Source organism: Cinclus cinclus, chromosome 10, assembly GCF_963662255.1.
Source record: "Cinclus cinclus chromosome 10, bCinCin1.1, whole genome shotgun sequence".
NCBI classification, from domain to species: Eukaryota; Metazoa; Chordata; class Aves; order Passeriformes; family Cinclidae; genus Cinclus; species Cinclus cinclus.
In genome coordinates this window covers 13,949,751-13,971,922 of record NC_085055.1, presented here as the reverse complement: position 1 = coordinate 13,971,922, position 22,172 = coordinate 13,949,751, and the positions used below count along the sequence as shown (strand labels likewise).

General features: G+C 37.8%; 1 protein-coding gene across 1 annotated transcript in view; it reads right to left on the bottom strand.

Moving 5' to 3' along the window:
* The window catches only part of PLOD2 (procollagen-lysine,2-oxoglutarate 5-dioxygenase 2), a 50,307-nt gene that overhangs the window by 6,813 nt on the left and 21,322 nt on the right, over nucleotides 1-22,172 (bottom strand). Inside the window, 10 exon segments of the mRNA XM_062498957.1 lie at nucleotides 1,090-1,231; nucleotides 2,424-2,549; nucleotides 2,812-2,916; nucleotides 9,431-9,552; nucleotides 11,198-11,323; nucleotides 15,075-15,176; nucleotides 16,947-17,044; nucleotides 17,813-17,876; nucleotides 19,770-19,882; nucleotides 20,954-21,117. Of these exon segments, the coding sequence (XP_062354941.1) occupies nucleotides 1,090-1,231; nucleotides 2,424-2,549; nucleotides 2,812-2,916; nucleotides 9,431-9,552; nucleotides 11,198-11,323; nucleotides 15,075-15,176; nucleotides 16,947-17,044; nucleotides 17,813-17,876; nucleotides 19,770-19,882; nucleotides 20,954-21,117 (1,162 nt within the window).

Below are 22,172 nucleotides of genomic sequence, written 5' to 3'. Positions count from 1 at the left end.
TGATATGCCTTTACAGACAACATGCATCTCCAAGCAAAGCTCTCCATACACATGTCAAAGCTGTTTCCACCAGCCCCTTCTTATCTGCTGCAATACAAAAACAAGCACGTACCAAACCCTCCTACAGCCCAGACTGAGAAAGAGGAAAAGAGGAAGCAATTTTCTGATGAGCCAGTCAGATTAGTTTAATGAGCACATGGAAAGCACGGGTTTTGCAGGAACTGATGCTGAGGAGGTTTGAATACAACAGGGCTGAATGGGGATGTTCTGAAGAATCAGTACAGAGGAGATCATGCCTTGTTACGAGGGAATAAAAAAATTAATACTTGCCAACTTTTCTTGTTCAATTCAGCAAAAATATTTTTCAATGCTATAGTGTCTGGAAATAGGTCTGGTTTAGGTCTTATTTGTCTCTGTGCTGAAACTAGTGTAAATATCAGTAGAAATATGGATTTACAGATTCATAACTTTACAGTACAAATCAGTTCTCTCATTACTTCCAGATTAACACAAGGAACATCTATCTGATACAGTCTAATCCAGCTAGAAAAACTAATCAGTAATTCATGCTCCCTAAGAAGATTCCTACAATTTCTTAAATCACCTAGGCTTTTTACATAACACTGCCCATCAATAGTTTCAAAATATATCTACTTAATAAAAAATTGAGAAATATTCCAACTTCGGCTGCTGGAAGTTTCACACTGTATAAAAATGTGCGTGGTAGAGGTGATCCAAACGTATTGGAAAGTTTTAAGTTTCTTCATACACAGCAGAACAGTTGAGCCCTCTTATCTCTTGAGGCTGTGCCAAGGAGAAAGGTATTTTAACCTCAACAGAAGTTTTCAGGGAATTAACTAGAAACCACCATGCAGTCAGTGCATCAGTGCACTGGCTTTGAAAAAGTTCTGTTTCCAACAATTTAAAGAAATACACCTTAAGGGTTTTAATCACACAAAAATTGGCCAGTACTTTGAATTAGAAGTAAAATATAATATCCAAGATCAATCAAGTAAAGCAGTCTATGAGTACAGCAGGACACAAAGAAATGTGTGTATTTGAAAGCAAGCTGTTCCATGCACACCTTACCATTTCCCTGGCATTCCTGCAGAGTGCCATATCAGGATCCAACTTATCACGCATGAAGTAGTTCTTTTCTTTCATCTCAGATCTGAGAGTTTCTCCCTTAATTAAGTATATATTAGCCATATAAGGGATATTCCATACTCCTCTGTTGAAAACAAGAACAAAAAAAGAAAAAAAAAACCACAAAATAGTTTAAAGCAATGAAAACTAATTTGTTGCCTAGTCCATTAAATCAGCATCTCTGTATTTGCTGACAAGACTAAGCAAGTGGAAAGGAGAAGAGAAGAAGCTGAAAGGTTCCCAAGGTACTTGGAAAACTACATCTGGACATCTCAAATGAAGGTATAGGCAGTAATTAAATTTTTATGAAATACTGTTATAAAAATACAGCAAGGTCAAATTTTCTATAGAGTTTTAACTACACATGCACTTCATGTTTCCATAGCTAAGGCAATCAAACTCTCTTATAATATTTTTCTACATTACCAGATGGAGAAAGTAACTCCAAAACAGATTTTTAAATGAGTTTAAAGGTTTCACTGAGACTTCACACAGCTGAGCTGACCTCCTCACACAAATACCCACAGACCACAGCAGGCCATGTATTTATGTGAGTTGGGCCAATATCAACACAAAAGCATCGCTTTCAAAATGCTCCCTCTGCAGATTTCTCCCCTCTCAGCATCACAAGCACATCTTTTAGTACAGCAGGTCTGAAAGCAAGCCAGTCCTATTCATCAAGCAGTCTGATTCAGACCTTTTTGTTCTTCCAGTGCGAAGAAAAGGCACCACCATATGGAAGAGACACGCTTGGAACAACTTGCATCACATTAATTTAGGGGAGGGACAAACCCAAAACTTTATCCTTGACAAAAGTTTTGCTGAAGAGCTCCTTAAGATATACATGACAACACATACAGGATGAAACAAAGAAATTATAGCTGTTCCATTTGCCCCAAAGAGATGACAAAGTCATTTGATGAATACAACAACCATTCCTTTTGGCTGAGGTTTCAGGGATGTAGAGTTTTGGGTTTGCTATTTGTTTATCCTGCCTTTTTTCTATACTGTGCACTGCTAGAGCAACCAGACACCATCAGACAGGTACCAGTAATGACTGTGTCCAGTTCTAACACCAGCTCATCACGTTGAACACTTGTTTTTTTTTCCCAAGCTGTGAGTGGGAATAAACTAGTGTATTTCTATGAAATAGAAAACACAAAACAATACACCTAACCTCATCTCTCCAGAAATAATACCATACTCATATTTTCATGCAATGTGTTGCTAATAACCATACTGGGTACCCTGACTTTAACTTGTTTACAGTTACTTACACTCTGTTCCCTTGGACAATGTCCACATAATCTTCTGATCGAGCATAATAACCATCTGGGCTCAAAGCACCCCAGAAATTGGACCAAAGCTTCCCGTGGCGAGTTACGAGTGGAGCAATTATCTTTCTGTGAAGTGACATATTGAATAAGAAAATATGAAAATCTGAAGCACTTGAAATTCACATTCGGTATTGCTGTTTGACAGGAGCAAAACGCTTTGTGAATTGTTGGGCCCCAAGGCTGTTATGAACTATGGCAATGAAATACCACAAGTAAACAAAGAGGATTTAACTCTGCAAAAACAAATGGGATCTTGTTTTCTCTGGACAGACCCCAGAGACTCCTTTCAATTTAGAGGAAATTTGACAAAATAAGAGATTTACTATACCTGTTCTGTTCTATCAGTATTCTTAAAGTTTTGGGGTTTGTCAGCACAACATCTGCATCTATGCTTAAGTAATATTCACACGTTTTATCCTGGCGACAAAGGTCCCTAAAAAGTCAAAAGAAGGATTATTAAATCTTGTTAATAATAACGTCCACATGGACACACATCCAGAAAAAATTCACAAACAACAAAACAAAAAGATTTTTAAAAAACCCAAACCACAAGTAAGTACTGAACTGATTCACTGCATTAAAAGTCCTCTGCAGCACAGCATTGTAAAGAAAGGTGTCTTTAGATTGTGGGAGTGTGCTTAACTAAAATATTAAAATATACAAATCAGATGCCTTGTATTTTTGTTTTCATTAGCTAAGTGGCCTCTAGTCTTTATGAAGTTCAATAATACCTTCTACACAGAGTCCTAATGGAAAATGGGGCAGGAGAAATAGGACATTAATTTATATAGCTGGGTATAATCACTTAATAGTGAAGTATGGCCTTATTTAGTAAGCTCCTCTAGCAAGTAACTGCATGTGGATGTAATGCTGTCTTTGGTAAAAGATTCCACAGATGCAATCTGCTAATCTTAATGATAATTGAAACATTATGGAGAGTGTAAGACAAAAACTATAAAGAAGCATACATTTAAAGACCTTTTCTTTGTCTTTTTGACCTACAAGAACAGCAAAGTCGGTAAAGAGAAATATAAACCAATTCCAAAAGGTTTGAATTTATACTGGAGAAGGTAACTGAATTGTGTCCATACACTATTTCTACCAGTCGTGATTTTGATCTCAAAAGAACTACTGTTTGCACAAATTCCCATGCCTTCAAGAGAAAGACAAAGAAAACCCATTCTACAGTAAATATGAAAGTTACAGACTATGTTTGTATGTCTCTAGTAGGGTGGACTTGCTAGGCAAAAACTTGGTAGAGTGAATTCAGCTTTACTATGCCATCAGAATAGTAGATTAGAGGAAATCCAATATACTTTTAGAGAAGGTGGAACAATTTCGTCAAGTCAATACCACAGCAATAGCTTCCTATCATGCAGGTGGTATTATTGAATTTGTCTATTTTCCCTATTTCAATTCCACTGTAACAGTCTGAAACATTATCTTACTTTCTTGTTTCAAAATATCTATAATCAGTGCTTTAGTTCAAGTTCCACTTGATTTGGTTGATTGTGACTGTTTTCTGCAAAGACAAAGATCTCTGTCACTTCAAAAGATTGGAGAAAGGGTGGATGTGACAGGTTACATACAAGTCAAGCGAAGGGCTGCCATGGCTTCCTGCCAGCTCTTCTTCCCTCCCCCTCCAAACCTAGCACTAAATCTTCCACAGAATTACTACTTATCAACACCTCTTGGGTCTTTCTGTTCAAACTTTCTTCTGCTCAAAGGACTCAAGAGGTATGACTTTGTTAGAGTCACAGTAGAAGGTAGAGCTTTCTTATTCTATAACATTAAGCACTCCTTCCTCTTCAAGCTTGATCACTAAAAATCTAGCAATAATTTCAGAAAAAAAATTTAAAATACCCACGTGTCAGAAAGGGTCTTCCCCACTGCTGCTAAAACCACAGTGTTTGAATACACACCCATTTTACATCTGTGGTCATTCTCTGGGCTTGCAGTAACTGACATCTTATAAAGACATTGTTATGACAGGAATTCCTTAATCAGCATTTTCTCACATAATTGCCTCAGCTGAAACCAGCAAGTTTTATTTTGGCCATAACGCAGTTCTACAATTCAGTCTTTATGGTATTTTCCATTACTAATCCATTTTGTTCAAAGCTTTACAACCACTGAACACAAGTCACATGTAGCCTTATCATTGGCTTAATTACAATTATTAATAGTAACCTGACTTTTATACTGCACTTGGCATTAGATGTTGTATTTCTTCCAAAAACATTCAGCTACTTTATCCTTATTCTAGTGAAGAAAATAGACCTGAGACCAGATTTGATCCCATTCCAGGGTTCCAGCCACAATACCTGCCAGCACTGCCCCAAAAGCAGGTAAACCCTCTGCTGCTAACAAAACATGAATAGAATTAATGCTTGTAATTATAAAAATTTGATGAAGTGGTAAAAATTAGTAAAGCAAGCATACTCTCAAGAAAATAATGCATCCACTCTTTAGGCTTTCAGTGTTGTCCAGTAGCTTTGCCCAAGGAAATAAACATAACACTTTATATTCTCATGCTTTAGTGTATTACATTCTTACACTGTATGTTAACCTCTCCAGATGCAGAAATCCCAGATTATAGGTGAAACTATTCGTATGCATATCCAGGGCACTCCAAGGAACATGTGGAAAGTGGCTTTCTGGCAAAGCTCATGTGTAAAATGCTTCTTTCTCTAAATTCAATGGCTAAAACCTTCAATCTACTTGCTTTACACTCCACCTGCTCTAAACTAAGACCAAATATTGCAAAGAAAGTTATGTTCTTATACGTAACTTATAGAAATTTCAGTGCAGTGATTAACAGCAATTTTGAAGAAAGCCAATATTTTTTGGTTGGCAATGTGAAGTGAAGCTCAGCAGATAAATTTCAAGTGTTTTGCAATCAAAGTGATGTTTGACTGCATTTACAAACCACAAGTCCATCTGGAACAGTGACCTCATCTGAAAACGGGAGAATGCCACAGCTCTTCCCTTCATCACACTTTCCACTGAGACATCCAAGGGTCTACTTGACACATATGATCTACCCTTTTTTTTTTTTAGGCATAGTTTGAACTTGCAATTAATCAACTTATCATTTTTAGACCTCTCAGTTTGGAAATTCACTTCCAAATGTGGACTGCAAGCCCAGAGGCAGAGCACTTCAACCACTTGACAGACCTCTGAAAGAAAAGGTGTGCCAGACACAAGTCTGCAACCAAAAGCCTGGGTGACATCCCCTGCCAATTAGGGTTACATTTTGCATCTCTCCAGACAGCCACAACAGCATAAACGCATTCACACCAAACAAAAACTAAAAACAAACAAAAACTAAAAACTAAACTAATCTTTAGTTTTGTATCTCAGGTTAAAGCATTGCTTTATCCAGGCAGTTATCACACTTGGAAACTCCTGAAATCAGCTACGGGTGTTTTACAGCAGCACTCAAAGTTCAGTGTTCCTCCTCCATCTGAGACTGAAACCCAAAACTACTGAAGTGGCCAGGAGAAGCAGCTCCAGAAATTCCAAGTCTCTAAAAGAAAACTCTTGACATCTGCGAGACAAAGATTTAATCCCTGCTCTCCCTTCCCCCACAGCCAAGATACTTGCCCTGCTCAGAGGCTGTCCTACCACTCCTGTGTCCATGCCATCATTTATCAATACCAAATGAGAACTCAGAGACAATGACTTAATATCCTCCTTCAGAAAACACACAGGAGACCCCAAACACAGCTCAAAATTCAACACTGCTGCCAGTGAACTCTGACACTTATATCTACTATTTTTCCTGAAATTTTTGAAAGATTTCAATGTAAACTTTCATTAAAATGTGCACATTCCCACTTAAAAGCTGAGAAAAATGACATTTTTTTATAAAGTTTTGGGAAATTCCTACCCTGCTCTGTTACTAAAATTTTTGAGGGAGGAACAAAAAAGAACCAGCTCCCCCAAATGAGAAACCCTGAAGGCTGTTAAGTACCAGAAGAAAAAAAATATGGAAAATATGCTTTTTCTAAATAAAACCTCAGAAGTGAGTATTTCCCAATTTTCTGTTATTATTTGAATATGTTTAATTGCCTTTTATGTTTTCTGTCATAACAAATTCTGTAACAGCAGGCTGAAATCTCATCTGCAACCAAGGCAAAACCAAAGAATTTTTCCTTAAAGTAAAAAAGAACTGTTAGAACTCATACCTTATAGACAAAGGCTAAAAACCTGCAAATGCCACTCAAGTGTTTCAAGTGATGAAAATGCAGATAAAATATTCAGACAACAAGCAGCTAAACCTTCCTTCTCTTTATTCTACTTAGTTTTTCTTCCTTTTTACCCCAATTAAGCCCACAAGAAGGAAAGCTGTGCACTCCTGTTTCCCAGCATTGTTTTGCAGACTGCATAATTTTGGATCCTTTTCAACATCTATCCAACTTTCACAAGCACATGAGAGGGCTTTCCATATCAAGAAGAAGCAAGAAATTAACAGCTTCAATTACTCCTTATTATGTGAATGAGAAAAGTTGACCAAAGTTTGCTGCATGGCTATGGGTGAAACTGAATAAAGGTTATTTTCTCACATTTATACTGACATGAGAGTGTCATTTACTGAGAATATAATTTTAACTTATCACCACTTTTTACTGAGCCAAAAGCCAAGAAGAAGAGAGATGAGGAGAAAACTGATCCAGCTGAATTATATAGTCCAATATATTCTGCTGAAAACAAACTACACCTTTAATGCTTAAGTGCCCCTCTTTGTATTAACTGAACCCTGATATGCTTCTTCAACTAAACAGACTGTGTGTGAAAAGTGCAAGTGAGAAGATTAAATTAATTCCAAATCTACTGGAAACTAAAAGAGAGACATTAAGAGCAGATTTGGAAAAGAAGAGAAAGCAAGTATTTGAGGCAGACAGCTTTGTTCCATCTGTCAATAATGCAGATAAAGGCAGGAGAAGATTAATCAGAAGACTGAATATCAATCTCTAAATCAGAACAATAAACAAGTTTGAAGAAACACTCTTTTCAAGTTATTCCCATGGTAGTATTAGTGAGAAATAAATGAGGTTATGATGATCAAAGTCAGAAGTAGGGCTGAAAGCAAATAATTTTTTATAGTAACTGCCTGCACCTTGAACATCTCAGACTTCTGAGCTAGACTTTTTAAAGAAATGTAAAATGTGTTTGTTCCAGTGAAGTGAGTGATGTTCACATGGGCAGCCAAGCACACCAGGTGTGCAAAGCAAGCAGCGGATTAACTGAATCTGCTTCAGACAAATTGAAAGGAGCCATGGAATTACATCTACACTGCTTATTGGAAAATCCTTCTACTAAGGTTCATACTTCTTGGATGATTTAGTGTTTAGCCACAGTTTAATTCCACACACGTTGTACTTCAGATTTTCTCTATGTATCTCTTAGGACAGAATCCTTACCAAAGGGGCCTTTCAAAACTGGAACAACATGGGTGAAATTGTATCCATACCATGGATAATATATCACACATCATTATCCACATGCCTTTCAAACAGGATTTGAAATGACTTTGTGCAAATATAGATATAAATTACTGGTTTTTAATCCACAGATCAAGCAGGGACTTGATCAAAAGCTCTGTTGTATTACAAGTCAGTATGTTCTACCAAAAGATAACAGGTTTCAAAGTCTTTGAGTGAGATTTAGTATGACTACAGATATTGATTACACTGAAGGTTCTGCCTTTTATTGTCTGTATAACAACAAAAGGAAAAGGCAACTCCAGAAACGCCACCTCAGTTACACATAACATACACTAAGTTTGCCAACATGGCAGATCTGCTTTAGAGAGTATTAGAAATAAAGAAAGAATGACTTATAAACATGTGAATGGGTGCTTAAACTAACACTGGACATCTGCAGCATTCCTAGAAAGGCGAGGGGAGAGGTTTGGACCTCAGCCTGAGATCAGTTTTCCAGTGGCTTCAGCACAACAAAGCCCCATTCAAACAGATTTCCAAGAACACCACAGAGACTCAAGACCTTCATTCTTTCAGCTGAGGAAATGAACAGCCTATGCTCAACCTTTGAACAGAAAATGGCCTTTTGAAATTAACTTCTCTGCTCTGACACTTGGGGAAGATTTGGTAGAAGAGTGAGTCAAAGAATTATCATGGACTGAGTCCTGCTCCAGGGCCACAGCAAGGTGGTGGTCCTGATCTTGGTGGGATCCTGGGCTGAGAAACTCCACCATGTGACTGATGTACTGGGAGAGCCACAAGGCACTCTGCAGCCATTAGAGAGACCCTGTGACAGGCAGGTCTGACAGGGGATGCAAGCTCCAAGGTTCATCTTTAGGCATGGAAAGTGCCAGGTTTAAAAGCTAAAGCTTTGGACACTCTACTAAAAACAAAAGCAAAAAGCAAGACCAAACTTTAGATAAAGCCAGTTGCCTTTGTGAGAAACTTCTGCTAGAACACTTCTAAAGGATATTCCTGCCTCTTTGAATGACAGGAAGAAATATAATTCAGTCACCTGTAGATCCTGGTGAAATTTAACTATATGCTTACTTTAGTATAAAGTCACTTAAGAAAAAAGAAAAAAGAGTAAGCGCTTGGACAACAAAAATGCAATCATTAAAAGCATATCTAATGCAAAAATGAATAAAGTTCTGCAGTAAGGTAGCTGGAAAATAAAATAAATACTATGCGTTGTCTATGCCATCATCACAACACAAGATGACAGACTATTGAAGTAGCCCAAACCAGAGAATTTTTCACAATGATCAACAGCTTTTTATATTAGACAGAAACCATAAAACACTCAACAATTCATATCTTATGTCTAGATCCTTTCTACCACAAAAACTCCCATTTTCACAGGTGAAGATGTAAACGTTAAAGACACAAAATAATACACGTGTGAGATGAAAAAATGTGAGTGTATGCATCAGTAAAACAGATTTATAAATTAGAACTTACATTCCCATGTTCCGGGCTTCTGCTTGACTCAGGTTTTCTTCAGGCCCAACAATCTTAATATTTCTGATAATGTTCTTGGCTTTTTCCCAGAATTTCTTGATGTGCTTTTCATGGTAAACCTCCTGTAATCATGTAAAAATTTTTTATAGCAAGTGTAAGGCACAAATTACTATGAATCATAAACACAGTGTCCAAGAACACACTGTATTCTGTCCTAGAGAAACAGATGCCAAACAGTGTTTCAAGACATTCCAGTATATCTGTCATTAAAATGAACCTCCTCTGTCCAAAACTTTAGGAAAATAACCCAAGACATCAGCAATATTAATCAAAGCTGTACAACAATTGAAGATTCACAAACTATCTATGCAATAATTTGCAAGATATTTATGTGACAGTCTTTAAAACCCATCCTACAACCTCAGTGGCATGCAGGAGTTTTTTATTCCCTTCCAGAATCGTTTTAGAGAGGGAGCTGCACCTGTACCAAATTGTACAGGCACAGCCACTGTTTCTTAAAAAAGTAGCCCCACTGACTGTTCCTTTAATTTCTATTTACCTTCCTCCTTACCTTTCTATTTATCTCTACTTAAAAGCTCTCAGCTGCATGCAATACTTGAAACCAGTGCCCTCATTGTAGCTTTTGCCTATTGTGGCTGACATTATAAGAATTGAAATATTGGATAAGGGATTTCCCCCTCGATAATAAAAAGCTGTTCAGTCTTTAAATTCCATTTCAAATACCATAAAAATTTTGGCTGAAGCTACAAAACCTACATAGCCCACAATTCCCATGTGCACATCACATTTATACCTTCAAAATCCCCTTACAAAACCACAATGAACACTTTAGAAATAAGCTCTACCTCTATTACTGATCCCCTTTTTGCTATCATATCAACAGCAATGCATGTGCACTGAAAAGGGGTAAAATTAAATTTTACTCCCATTTCTCTTCTAGTCTCATTTTTTTCCAAAATAATTGCACATATTTGACACCTCACTCACTGAAATCACAGAATCACAGAACTGATTTGGGTTGGAAAGGACTTTAAAGATCATCTCCTTCCAAGCTCCCTGCCATGGGCAGGGACAGCTTCCAGTAGACCAGGCTGCCTAAAATAGCAATACTGACTGAAGTCACTGGGGAAGCGTTAGCAATGGCAGATCATGAGGTAATTAGCAGAGAATATTCAAAAGTAATTTATCTGCATTGCCAATCAAAATACATCTGAACACACTAATCTGTCCGTGGGACCCAGCAGCAGTGCCAACAGAAAGAAAAATACACTGGGCTATCAGCAAGGTGAAAAGAAAATCCCATGTCAGGTCTCAGGTCGTAAATTATTTGCTGTCACTGTTGGTCAGTCCTGAAGTGGTCAGCAGTTGGCCCAGATGGTCACTGTAGATCCCTTCCAACTGGAACTGTTCTGTTCTTATTCTACTCTATTGTTTTATGTCAGTCAGTTCTTCCTCCAGAAGCACACACTTCAAAATACATGTTTTTTCATTAATAAAAGAATCTAAGCAGTTTCTTTAAATAGACTTCAGTAAGTCCTGGCACTTTTTCATTCAATTTTTCCAGCTCTGCATACTAGACTCTGAAGGATTATAGCTTCCTATGCATTTCAACAGTATTTTTATATCAATATATATACATAATAGATATATTTACATATATATATTCTTATACATATACTCCACACTTTGATTCATCACATCATTTCCAAAATTTAAAGTTTTGTACAATGAGGAAGTCATACTTACATTATTATGAACGAAGATACTGAGTGCCTCCCGTGGGTAGTCCAGAGTCAACAGTCTGTCTAAAAATTTAGTTAGGAAAGGAGTGGGTTGTTCAATGAAAACACCAATTTTTACTCTTGGATATTCCTAAAAAAAATGATATTTTGACACAACCAATAAGACTTGCCTCTTTTCTAAGATTAGTTATAGCAAAGAGCAACTAACGTTATGCAGTAAACTCAGTCCACACAGCTTTCAAATCTTTCAAACAATCAGTGTGCTTGAAAGTGCTTTGCACCCCATTTATTGTCACTGGCTTCACAAAATAAGCAAAGATAATGGATTCAATATTGATATTAAACTCTTTGAATTTAAGAACACACACTGGAAGTAGAAAATAATGTAATATGGTTTTTAAAACTCTTGTTTTTAAAAAACCCAGTAAAACAGCAAAAGAATCATTTAAGGAAATACACCTAGTACAGAATGGCAATTTTTTTTAAACAACGTACAGAGATTTCATTTACAAGAAAATATAGGGGAGACCAGTTCTTTAAAAATAGTTAAAGAATAAATACCTCAAAATATTTTACTCAGCTGTACTTTAGGCCAAAGAGTTCAATACCCTTCTATAAATGTATATGCACTATTTCTCCCCGTTCACTTTAACTGGGCTCTGCATTCTTTCCCTTTTCACTGATTTTAGAGATATCTTTAATAAACTAATAGAGCTTCTCTCCTTACATCCAAGAATACTGAACTTTCATGGACCTTATTTTAAAGTGAATTCACATCTTTTGATGGTATTTGGCTGCTTTGTATGTGCTTGATAGAGATGATGAGCTCATGACCACTGAAAGAAACATAGACAGCACTTTTCTGTAGTCCTGAAATGTATTATTGCACTATGCAAGACAAAAAAAAAATAACCTTCAAAGGCCTCAACTCCCACACAAAGAAATACACTGACTAAAAATTATTTCCATCTCTAAACCAGACAATTACTATAAAAATCTAATCCACTACAAGGCTCAGAGAGAAAGCTTATATGAGCATATAAGGCTGCCAAGCTAGCTTTTTAAGCAGACCAACACCCACTTGAGAAGAGTCTGGATAAGCCATCACCACATGCTGAGGTTTCACAGTGTCACCGTCTACATCGGAACCCGGGAACATCCTGGCCAGTGCCCCAGCTCGGAAACATCCAGTGCTGACCCTGAGCACCTCCCTTCCACAGCTGCATCTGCAAACCTCATAAGCACTGCAGTGAAAGCACAGGCACACAGAGACCCCAGTGACTCCAGAACAGCTGATGAGGAACGCACAGAGCACCTGCCCCTCTCCGGTAGCCACTGCTGAGGCTGTCGCAGGAACTGGTCCCACTGGTGGCCAGGCACAAGGAAAGCTGCCCAGGCTAAGCTGAGCACACACGTGTGCTACCAGTGCTACAGCTGCTGCAGAAATTGTACTTTGTACATGTTTCCAGTTCGGAGTCATTCTCCCCTTATTCTCCAGGGGAAAGCCAAAGGGGCTCAGACCAGATGTGCAAAGGCTATGGGACAGCGGGGAGTTACTGTCACTGCTTCGTTACACTGAAACGTGAACCGCTCAGCTCTACACTGAAATCTCAGTGTGACCAAAGCAAAATGGTGTTTGAAAAATCAGGAGTAAAAACTCCTGTAAACTGCATCTCCTCAAAGCACAGAGTTCATAAATTCAGACCTTGGTTTACCACAAAGAGTTGTTCACTGCATAATCTGAATCTAGGTCACAAGGAGCATTTTGAGTATATGAAATCAGAAGTTGCCTTTCAGCAAAACCACTTTGAGAATACCCAGTCTGCACCCAGATGTTACATTTTCTCTGACAGATTTTCTCATTTTCAGTGAAGTCATGTATTTGAGTTTTAAACTTTACTTTTTAATAAACAGTAGTTGAGTGTAAGACAATTTTTGGAAGAAATACAGGACTATTTCTCAGTACAATTGCACAGAGCAAAGTCCAGGATCTCTTGCCACAAGAGTCGCCAGTGAAATGAGGAGTGAGGTCATCCTTTTCAGCCACACTGGAAACTCTCCACACCAGTAAGAAGCTTTACAATTTAAAAGCAAATCTAGGGAGGTTAAATTGGGCAACAAACTTAATTTAGGTTTCAGAAACAAAACAAAATGAAACAAAGAACCCCTAAGAAAGTAACAAAAATTTGCACTAATTGAGTTCATGTGCCCCCTTCAACTTATGCTCCATTATGCTGCTTCTACCTGAACAGGTGGCTAATTTGGGGGTGACACAGGCTGCTGACATTACCAAAAGAGAGCAGTTCCTGAGTTTTCCCACACTTCAGCCATGACTGCAGCCCAGGAGATCCTGTTTTTGTCAAAAGGTCAAGGACTGAGCAAAAGAACGTGCATATGTATCTCTGAGCTCCTTTGTAAGCAATCCCAAAACCCAAGTAAAATAAGATATGAATGTATAAATGCAGGCAGTTAAGTAAAACAATCCGGAGAAAATTACAAGAGGCACAGAACAGGAACTGAAAATTTCTTGTTAAGTAGCAACCAGACTGGCCTGAAGAGAGAACAAGTTCAGAAAACCAAATATTGCTGGTACTTAGAAATGCCTGAAGTAAACACTTCCACTGAGGCCAAGGAAAAGCCTTGTTATTTCTTCTGGCAGAGTGAGTGAGGCATGAAGTCCAAAGAATGCATTACAGTAAAGAAGACACATTCCAAGTAGATGTACATAAACTATAGGAAGCTATCCAGTAAATCATTGCATCCCTTTACTGGCTTTAAGATTTATCTGCTCCAAAACCACGTCTTAATTACCAACACCATTGGAAAAAAATCTTTGACAACATCTTTTCCCCAGGTAAACTTTATGATGGGAGTGCAATTATGACACCATTCAAATGTTTCACTTAAAAGCAAAACTAAAATTTAAAAAATATAGAAAGAATCTGAAATTTATTAGAATTCCAGCAATAACTTTTTTTAGTTTATATTCCAGTCCATTAGCTACTTATTGTTCATAAATTCTTTCACTTTGTCCTTCCATTATAAAGATAACAGGCCACTAGCTCTTTCTTGCTATCCTCAACATGATCTTCTAAGACCTGTTCTCACTCAAATCTTCAATAAAGAACAGAAATGAAACATCTGCTGGAAAGAGCCTGTTAGGAATAATCAGAATTCACTTTTTCATCCAAGTCTTACAATTCCACATGGTAGAGCTTAGTATTTACTCTGCCTCAAATTTACTGTGTACAAGCTGAAATATTTATAGAGACATAAAAGACATCATGCTTGGAGTGGAACAGCCATAGCTGCCAAGTATTGCATATACACACATGCCATGTGTATGTGTGTATTTGTCCTACAAGAATTCTGAAAACTGTACTGATATCCAGTCTCAATTACATCAGCTCTTTTTCTATAGAAACACATTTGCTTATACAGTAAAAATATGTGTATTGTCTTCTACAAGGCAAAGCAGTTTTGGCTTGTTTAATCTCAGAAAATACTAATTAGTTAACTATTAAACTCTACTTGCAACAGAAGTTGTTCAAATGATGCATACTGCCTGCTTTTTAGGTCAAAAAATCTGAAATACCTAGAGTTTTTCTACCTCTTCCAAAATTCTAATTATTCCCTAGAACCTTGGACAATTCAAAAATTGTTCATTCACCCTTGCTGAACAGAGGTGAAGATCTGGAGGGCTTTTGGGGACGGCATCATCTTCAGTAATAACATGCAAACCTATATTAAAATACATGCATAAAAATATTCCTGAAAGCAGTAAAATAATATGGCATGAAGAAGCCACTTGGCCTCAGAAATCACGAAACCCCTATGAACTGTACCCAGAAGGACCTTGTTCCAGTGCAAAGTGTTCTTACCTTTACTGCTGACAGGTCTAGCAAGTCCAAATCACAAACACTGCAACCAGTTTCCCGTGTCCAAGCATTAGGAATATAATTTCCCAAATAATTCAGGTGAATCTGGTACATAAATGAACAATTCAAAGTAATGAAAGGTATGTGCAAAGGATGATCTGTACCTTTCAAACAATTCAGGCTTACTCATTTATTCACTTGTAACTAAAAGCAACTGACAAGAAACAAATATAAAAAATAGCAGGTAAAAACTTTATCTTATTCTTATTGTTAACAAAACAGAGATTATATATACACCATAAATTCCACAAGAATTTGTATTTCATAAAAATGACATTTACTTGAAGTGAAAAATGAAAATATCACACATCAGAACATAAAAATTATTTGGTGCATATTTTGACAAGTGTATCTAACCAATGCAATTTACTAATTTGCAGATTGGAGAGATTAAGTACAAAGCAGAATTATTTTATGAATAAAAAACTCTTAACTATTGGGAGTTGAGTCTGGCAATTATTTTTATGCTAGTTTATTTACTAACTAGATAAAACTTTTTGCCTAATATATTATTGTCCTTTTGATTCTGTCCTGGGTTTAAAACAGAAGAATTTCACCACACTAACAAAGTGATGCAAAGTAAGAGTTTCCTCTTTGTTTTTAAAACATCACTACAGGCAGAGAAGGAGGGTTTTTTTTTGTTTTTTTTTAATGTAGCATAATTCTTGGATTAGTATAAGAAGTTCCATACTAAGATGTTTGCCTAACTGTAAAATACAGAACCTTTCCTTTTACTGGCAACATGTCAGCAAAGCCAGTGATCATAGAATTTGAGGTTTTAACTGAGGCAAAAATGGAAGGAATTGGTCATACATTTCACCCCTTCCGAGTAGTTACACAGCAAACAGATAAAGGCACCATTATATTCCCCAATTCCAAAATCAAAATACAAGTGCACAAACAAAGCAGCAGCACTCCCTGGGATATTAGTGAATTCCAAACTTTACTTCATTCTCCTGAAAGGTATTTTTCTGAAAATAAGGAGCTGCAGTAAGAAATATTTATTCAGAAGAAATTAGAAAGTAGCCATGCCCAATCCTTCAGCCAACAGACAGTGCTGTAAACAATACACCTTTACACTTCTTTGGCACAGAACAAAGAGATGAAGCTGCCATATTACCAAAACACAGCCATTTCTCTCAGAGAAACTCTGCAGGGACCTCTGAAGCACTGAATCCTTACACATGAACAGAACCTGTCCAAGCAGCTATTTCACAGGGCAGCCAGGGCTCGACCACGTGCCCAAAACTGAGAGCCACGGGCACAGTGACAGCAGTGACAGTGACACTGGAGGCAATGGCAAAAGCCAGCCACACGTGTACCTAGACAGATACACAGGGACTTCTCCTCTAGTCTAAATGCAATGCATTTTCTTATATACATGTGTACACACACCTGGGTCCAGGGTAGGAACAGATGTGTTGCTGTTTTGTACCCCAGCCCATCACTCTTGTCTAGATGATCCTGCCCCCTATTATTCTGATTGCCATTTAATAACCAGATGGACATTCTTCACTAGCTTCAAGAACAGTTCTGTGCTAATGAAAGAATTAACAAAAGCTTACTTGCTTCTAATAACCCATGCTACAATAAATTTGGGACCAGAATGAGTTGTTTCAGCAGCAATATCAATTTACAGTGACAGCAGAATAGCATGAATTCAAAGGGGGTTTTTATCCTCTCAATTCCTAATAACATTACATGGAAATGTGCATTGGTGTTTTATACTCCATACCACTGTATGGATACCATTGCATTTTTTGCCTTGATTGATGTTTTGGTTTTACATGAAAAAAAAACCAAACTGTCACTCACTTTAGTTGGACCATTTCCATGAATGGTTACTGGTAGGGTGTCATACACTGAATTCCTTGCTCTTACTTTTCCTTCTTCAAATTTCAAAAGGACTTCATCTGCAAATCAACAAAGCAGTACAGTAAGTTCACTAATAAAAGCTAAAATTTCAGAGTTTTTAAGTCCTTGCTGATACAATATATCTTGCTGTTGCTATAATTTTTGGTATTTTTTATTTAGAAGCTTTTGTTCATTTTTTTAACTATATCTTAAATTCTAAGCTCCTTATGATAAATAGGGTGACATCAAACTTCATACTTTCTCATCAACATCTTCAGAATTGGAATAAAATCTGCTTTAAAGATAATTCTAATTTAGTGCAAATACTGTTTATAGAGAAATCAGTTATTTCAGATACGATCTGACTACAAAAAATTGTTCCATGGAGGTCATATGTAAGAAAGGAAGTTTCCACAGATGCATTTTTCCATTTAAATTCATGACAGTTAAATAAAGGAAATTGTACATTACTCTACATTTTATTTCATGATGTATAGCTGTTTGCTTGAGAATATCTAAAATGCATTTTTTTTAATTACTAATCTTATTCCTGTAATCAAGTTTTGGAAAGGCAGATGGAAAAATTATCCTTAACTCTCTATTTACTGTCAATTTCCTTTATTTAAAACTACTTTTTCTGTTTTAAATTAAATATTTTATCAGTGAGATAATTCAATTATTAATCAACCCAAAAGACCTGTAACTAATCTAGGGATCAGGTTTACCCATACAAACACTTCCTTAAAATAAGGACATGTTTAAAGAACTACAAAAAGAAGTGTTAATAACAGTTAATGAAACACAGAATGTGCAAACCATGCACTCACCAACAGCTCCATTTAAGGTCTGGAAAATTGTACATTTGTGGTCCAAAGTAATGTTAATGCGCTCCTGAAATCAAAGTTGCAAAGCTGAGGTTGAGGCATTCTGAAAGCCAATGTTTTTACAATAACACTGCAATTATACCACAGTGGCAGCAAGGAATCAGGGAAAATGACTCTATGTGTTCTTTACATTGCTACACTTCCCTGTATTCCCAAGTTGTGCAGTTCTACAGCAATCAGTTTTGCATATGCAGAAACTTTAAACTTGAAGGATAAAGGTTATAACTCTCCACAGGAACTGCAATTCAGCAGTATAAGCCAAAGAAAATCTGTATCTTAAAAAAAAAAAAAGGAGTTAACAAGTCTTGGCCAAGAAAGAAAACATGCTGTGTTTCAGAGTCACAAAAATATAAAAGTCAAATTTAAGTAGCATCTCAGAATAGAAAACACTGGTGGTTTTGAAACATGTTCCTAACATTGTACTACTAATCCTAGCTTACTTTAAATATCATGTTTTACCATTTTTAAAATGTTGATTCAAGTACTTAATATTTAAAACACACTTAAAAACCCCTATACAGATGACATCCCTTGTTTTGGTCTTCCAAGATTTTCTTACACATTCTACAGCACTGGGCACATTCTTACTGCACAAAGAATCAGTGGTGATGTCAAGTAAGCACCATGGAAATGTTTTGGATCGTGGTGCAGCAGTGCTTTGCACAGATATACTGTTTTGGCCTAGAAGACAATCCATTTACACAACTAATTATGTTACTTCTGACTTGGATGCAGAATCAGCTTAAATATGTCTACACCCTGTCTCTTCAATTGCATACCTGGCATCTGACTTAACTTGGATATTAGCAATTCAAACATTAAAGGCTGGGAGGAATTTCCTGTGAGGAGCAGCTCCTGCTCCCTACAGCTCCCTGAGGAGGGGAAGGGGAGAGGGAGGTGCTGAGCTGGTAGGAATGGTTCAAAGCTGCCAGGGGAAGGTTCAGACTTGGACATTAGGAAGCGTTTCTTTATGAGCAGGGTGGTCAAGCCCTGGATCAGTTTCTAGAGAGGCTGTCAATAACTCCAGCCTGTCAAATGCTTAAAAAGCACTTGGGCAATGACCTTAGTAACATGCTTTAGCTTTAGGTCAGGCCCATATTGGTCAGCCAGTCAGACTAGATGATCACTGTAGGTCCCTTCCAACAGAAATACTCTGTTCTATTTCTGAACCTGTATCCAATCAGACCTGATTTTCCTTTAAGTTATGCCAGAAACAGCATGTATATATTCCAAAAACTTTGCATCTGCCTTCAACATACAAATTACCAAAATCATTCTCAAACTTCTGCTATATCAGCTTCTAAAGTCTTTTTGCATCAATATATTGTTAACTTCCCTTATCCCTCTTTTTCCAGCATCATGGACACTCCTCTAACATCTATCATGCTTTAATGCTGCAGCTCAGCAGAAAGAAAACTTTAAGTGAGGACACAGAGGGGTCTTCACCAAAAATTTACAATGCAGCTTTATTGAACATTTTTGCACAGAAAGCTGAAGGCAGGATCTGAAATGGCAGCAAGCCAAAATATAAAACACTGGATCAGCAAGTAGTTCAGTGACACCCTGGCAAAATGCCACATTCTCTGGCTGTCAAACTGCCAAGTACATGAGACCCTCATGGAGATAAATGTGTCTGATCATATACCTCAGAGCTGTTATTTCTAACAATGAAGCAGAACCTGCCGGGGTCTGAAGACAGCCTGAAATAATAAATCGAGTCATGACCCTTTGGGAACCTGTTCATCATTCCAGCAGTAGGAACCTCAGGAGAACAAACAACTGTCAAACATGGCACTCCAGTATAGAGACAGCATTCCTTGTCTTTTCATCTCCTGGTGTTTTATGAGGAGCAGCATGTTATTTCAAGCAGAAAGAAAAGAGAAAGTGAGGTACTACTTACCCTTGCCAATGGGTCAACATAGATTTTGGTGTAAAACAGCTGGTCATCATCATTATCCTGCAGATTCCATTGCTGCACAATACGATTTATGTATGGAGCATAACCAATAAATCCTGCAACATCACACACACATAGGTTATTTCCATAAAAAGCACTATCCTGCCAACACTGTCCACCAACCAGGAACTTCATTCCTCAGTAAGGAAAAAGTATGAAATTTATGAAACTTGGCTCAAAATCCAATCTTCTTCCTGAGGTATGTAAAAAGTTTGTTTCAAAAAAGTAAATAATTAATGGCCATTTTTATATCAATTGCATTTTAAGATCTGCCCAGGTCAGTTCTGAGAATGCCAAAGCATGATATCAGACTATCACTTTCCCAAGAAGCCCATCTGTGGAAAAAGTTTCATTTTCATCAATCTCTTCTTACTGGCAGAGACGCCTGAATCTAACAGTGCCAGAAATACAATGAGAATTCAACTCAAAACCGATATGCACCAAAATAAAACAAGATAGGACAGATAGGTGGGGGGAAGAAACAGGGACACTCCCAGATCTGCACACTGAAGAAGGGTGCCCCAGAAATGACACACTCAGTAGCTTCCACACAGCACAGTATCTGTATCAGTGCATGCATTAATCAAGTGCAAAATTATTAGCAAAGCTGGCATTTAAAGGAGGATTCCAGAATTCATCTATCATTGAGATTACAGGGAGTAGCTCCCACTCCTTTCAGAAGGGGCAGTGTAAGCCATGCTGACAGGCCAGGCAGAGCTGCCAGCACATCCACAATGTGTGCAGAGATCTCCAGGACCAGGCAGCCAAGCTGAGGAATTCTGTGACCAGGCTAAACTGTGCCTACAAACAGCACATACTGCTTTGCCTGGGCCTGAGCACTGCATTGTTTCTGAAGCAATGGGGTCACCCTTGCACAGCTGCTTGCTAGACCCTGACTATATTTATCTGCTTTTTACAAGATATTGCCAAACATACACTGTGCAAATTTGAATGAAAACTGGGCACAGAAGAGGAGATACTCAAGTGGGGAGGGAAAGAAGATTGCAGCATATCCAGTCATCAGTCTTACACATGGGTAATTCAGGAACAGCTCCACACACAAGTACATAGAACAGATAATAGAGATGGGTCATGCTCAAGTTCAAGTGTTTGAGGATCACACTTGCCTCCTGAGTTCAGGAATCGTTTTCCACTCCGGACAACAGGATACTTGTCAGCCAGCCTTTTATCCGGCCAAATTAGTCCATCTGCTGCAAACACCACTTTGTGATTTGTTTCCTGAAATTTCTTTAGCAGTTCTTCAGGGCCCCCAGCAAAGATAACATCATAGCTTAACAGGAAAGAAAATACATCTGTTAGGTTAGCTTCACTGTATTGCTTCTGTGTTCAAAACAAATCATTGGACTGTTCAAATTTAAAAATCAAACAGCCCTTTCATTCTGAAAAAATGAGCCAATTAAATCATATGTAACCACCATATAAAAATTCTATACCCTTCTAGGAGAGAAACTTCAATCAGTACTACTTATCCAAAGTAGTTTCCCCTTCTGCTTTTTGGACGTATTTTTTCTTCATATTTTGTTTATCTGAAATTGATTTTCCCACTTTCAGGTATTTTGATTAAGTTTTTAAAAACAACAATTAAAAATATCAGACTTTTACAGATGAAAAGTAGGACTGAAAGATCACCAAGATGACTTTCACTGGGAAAATCTAGATGATCTTGTTCCTAAACACAGCAGCACTGACTCTTCTAAAAAGTCTTATCAAGAATGTATTTAGATCTCAATGAAGTCCAGTTGCCCATAAAAAGTGTATAGCATCCTGACAAGGCATAGATTTCTCCTTCAACCTCTTTAATGTGCTGGAGACTTAAAAGGCTCAAAGCATCACAATATCTATTTATGAAGAAAATAGAGGTTTTTTGCCTTTGAGCTGCAATTCCTGTTGAGGATAAAGGCCTGAAGGTGGAGGGTTCATTTTTGGCTGTTGCACACAGCCAAAGGTCAGCAGTGTGCCAAACCAGAACAAAAGCTGCCTGGGTTTGGCCAAGGTCCTGTAAGAATGGAGTATCCCAAGCCTGGTGGTTTCTTGTGGCTGAACCAAATCTAAATCAATGCCTGGCAGGCACAGGGGGTTGGGAACACACCCAAGCAAACCAAGCAAACAAACCAATCCCCCCACCACGGGCAGAGATGCCACACACTAGACCAGTCTGCTCAAAGCCCCTTCCAACCTGGCCTGGAACTCAGAATTTGCCAGGGATTGGGCATCTGCAGCTGCCCTGGGTGACCTGTGCCAATGCCTCCCACTTCAAGGTTCACTTTACACAGCATGAGGAATGTCACAGTGAAACTGGATTCACATCAGAGATCAGTCTCTGGC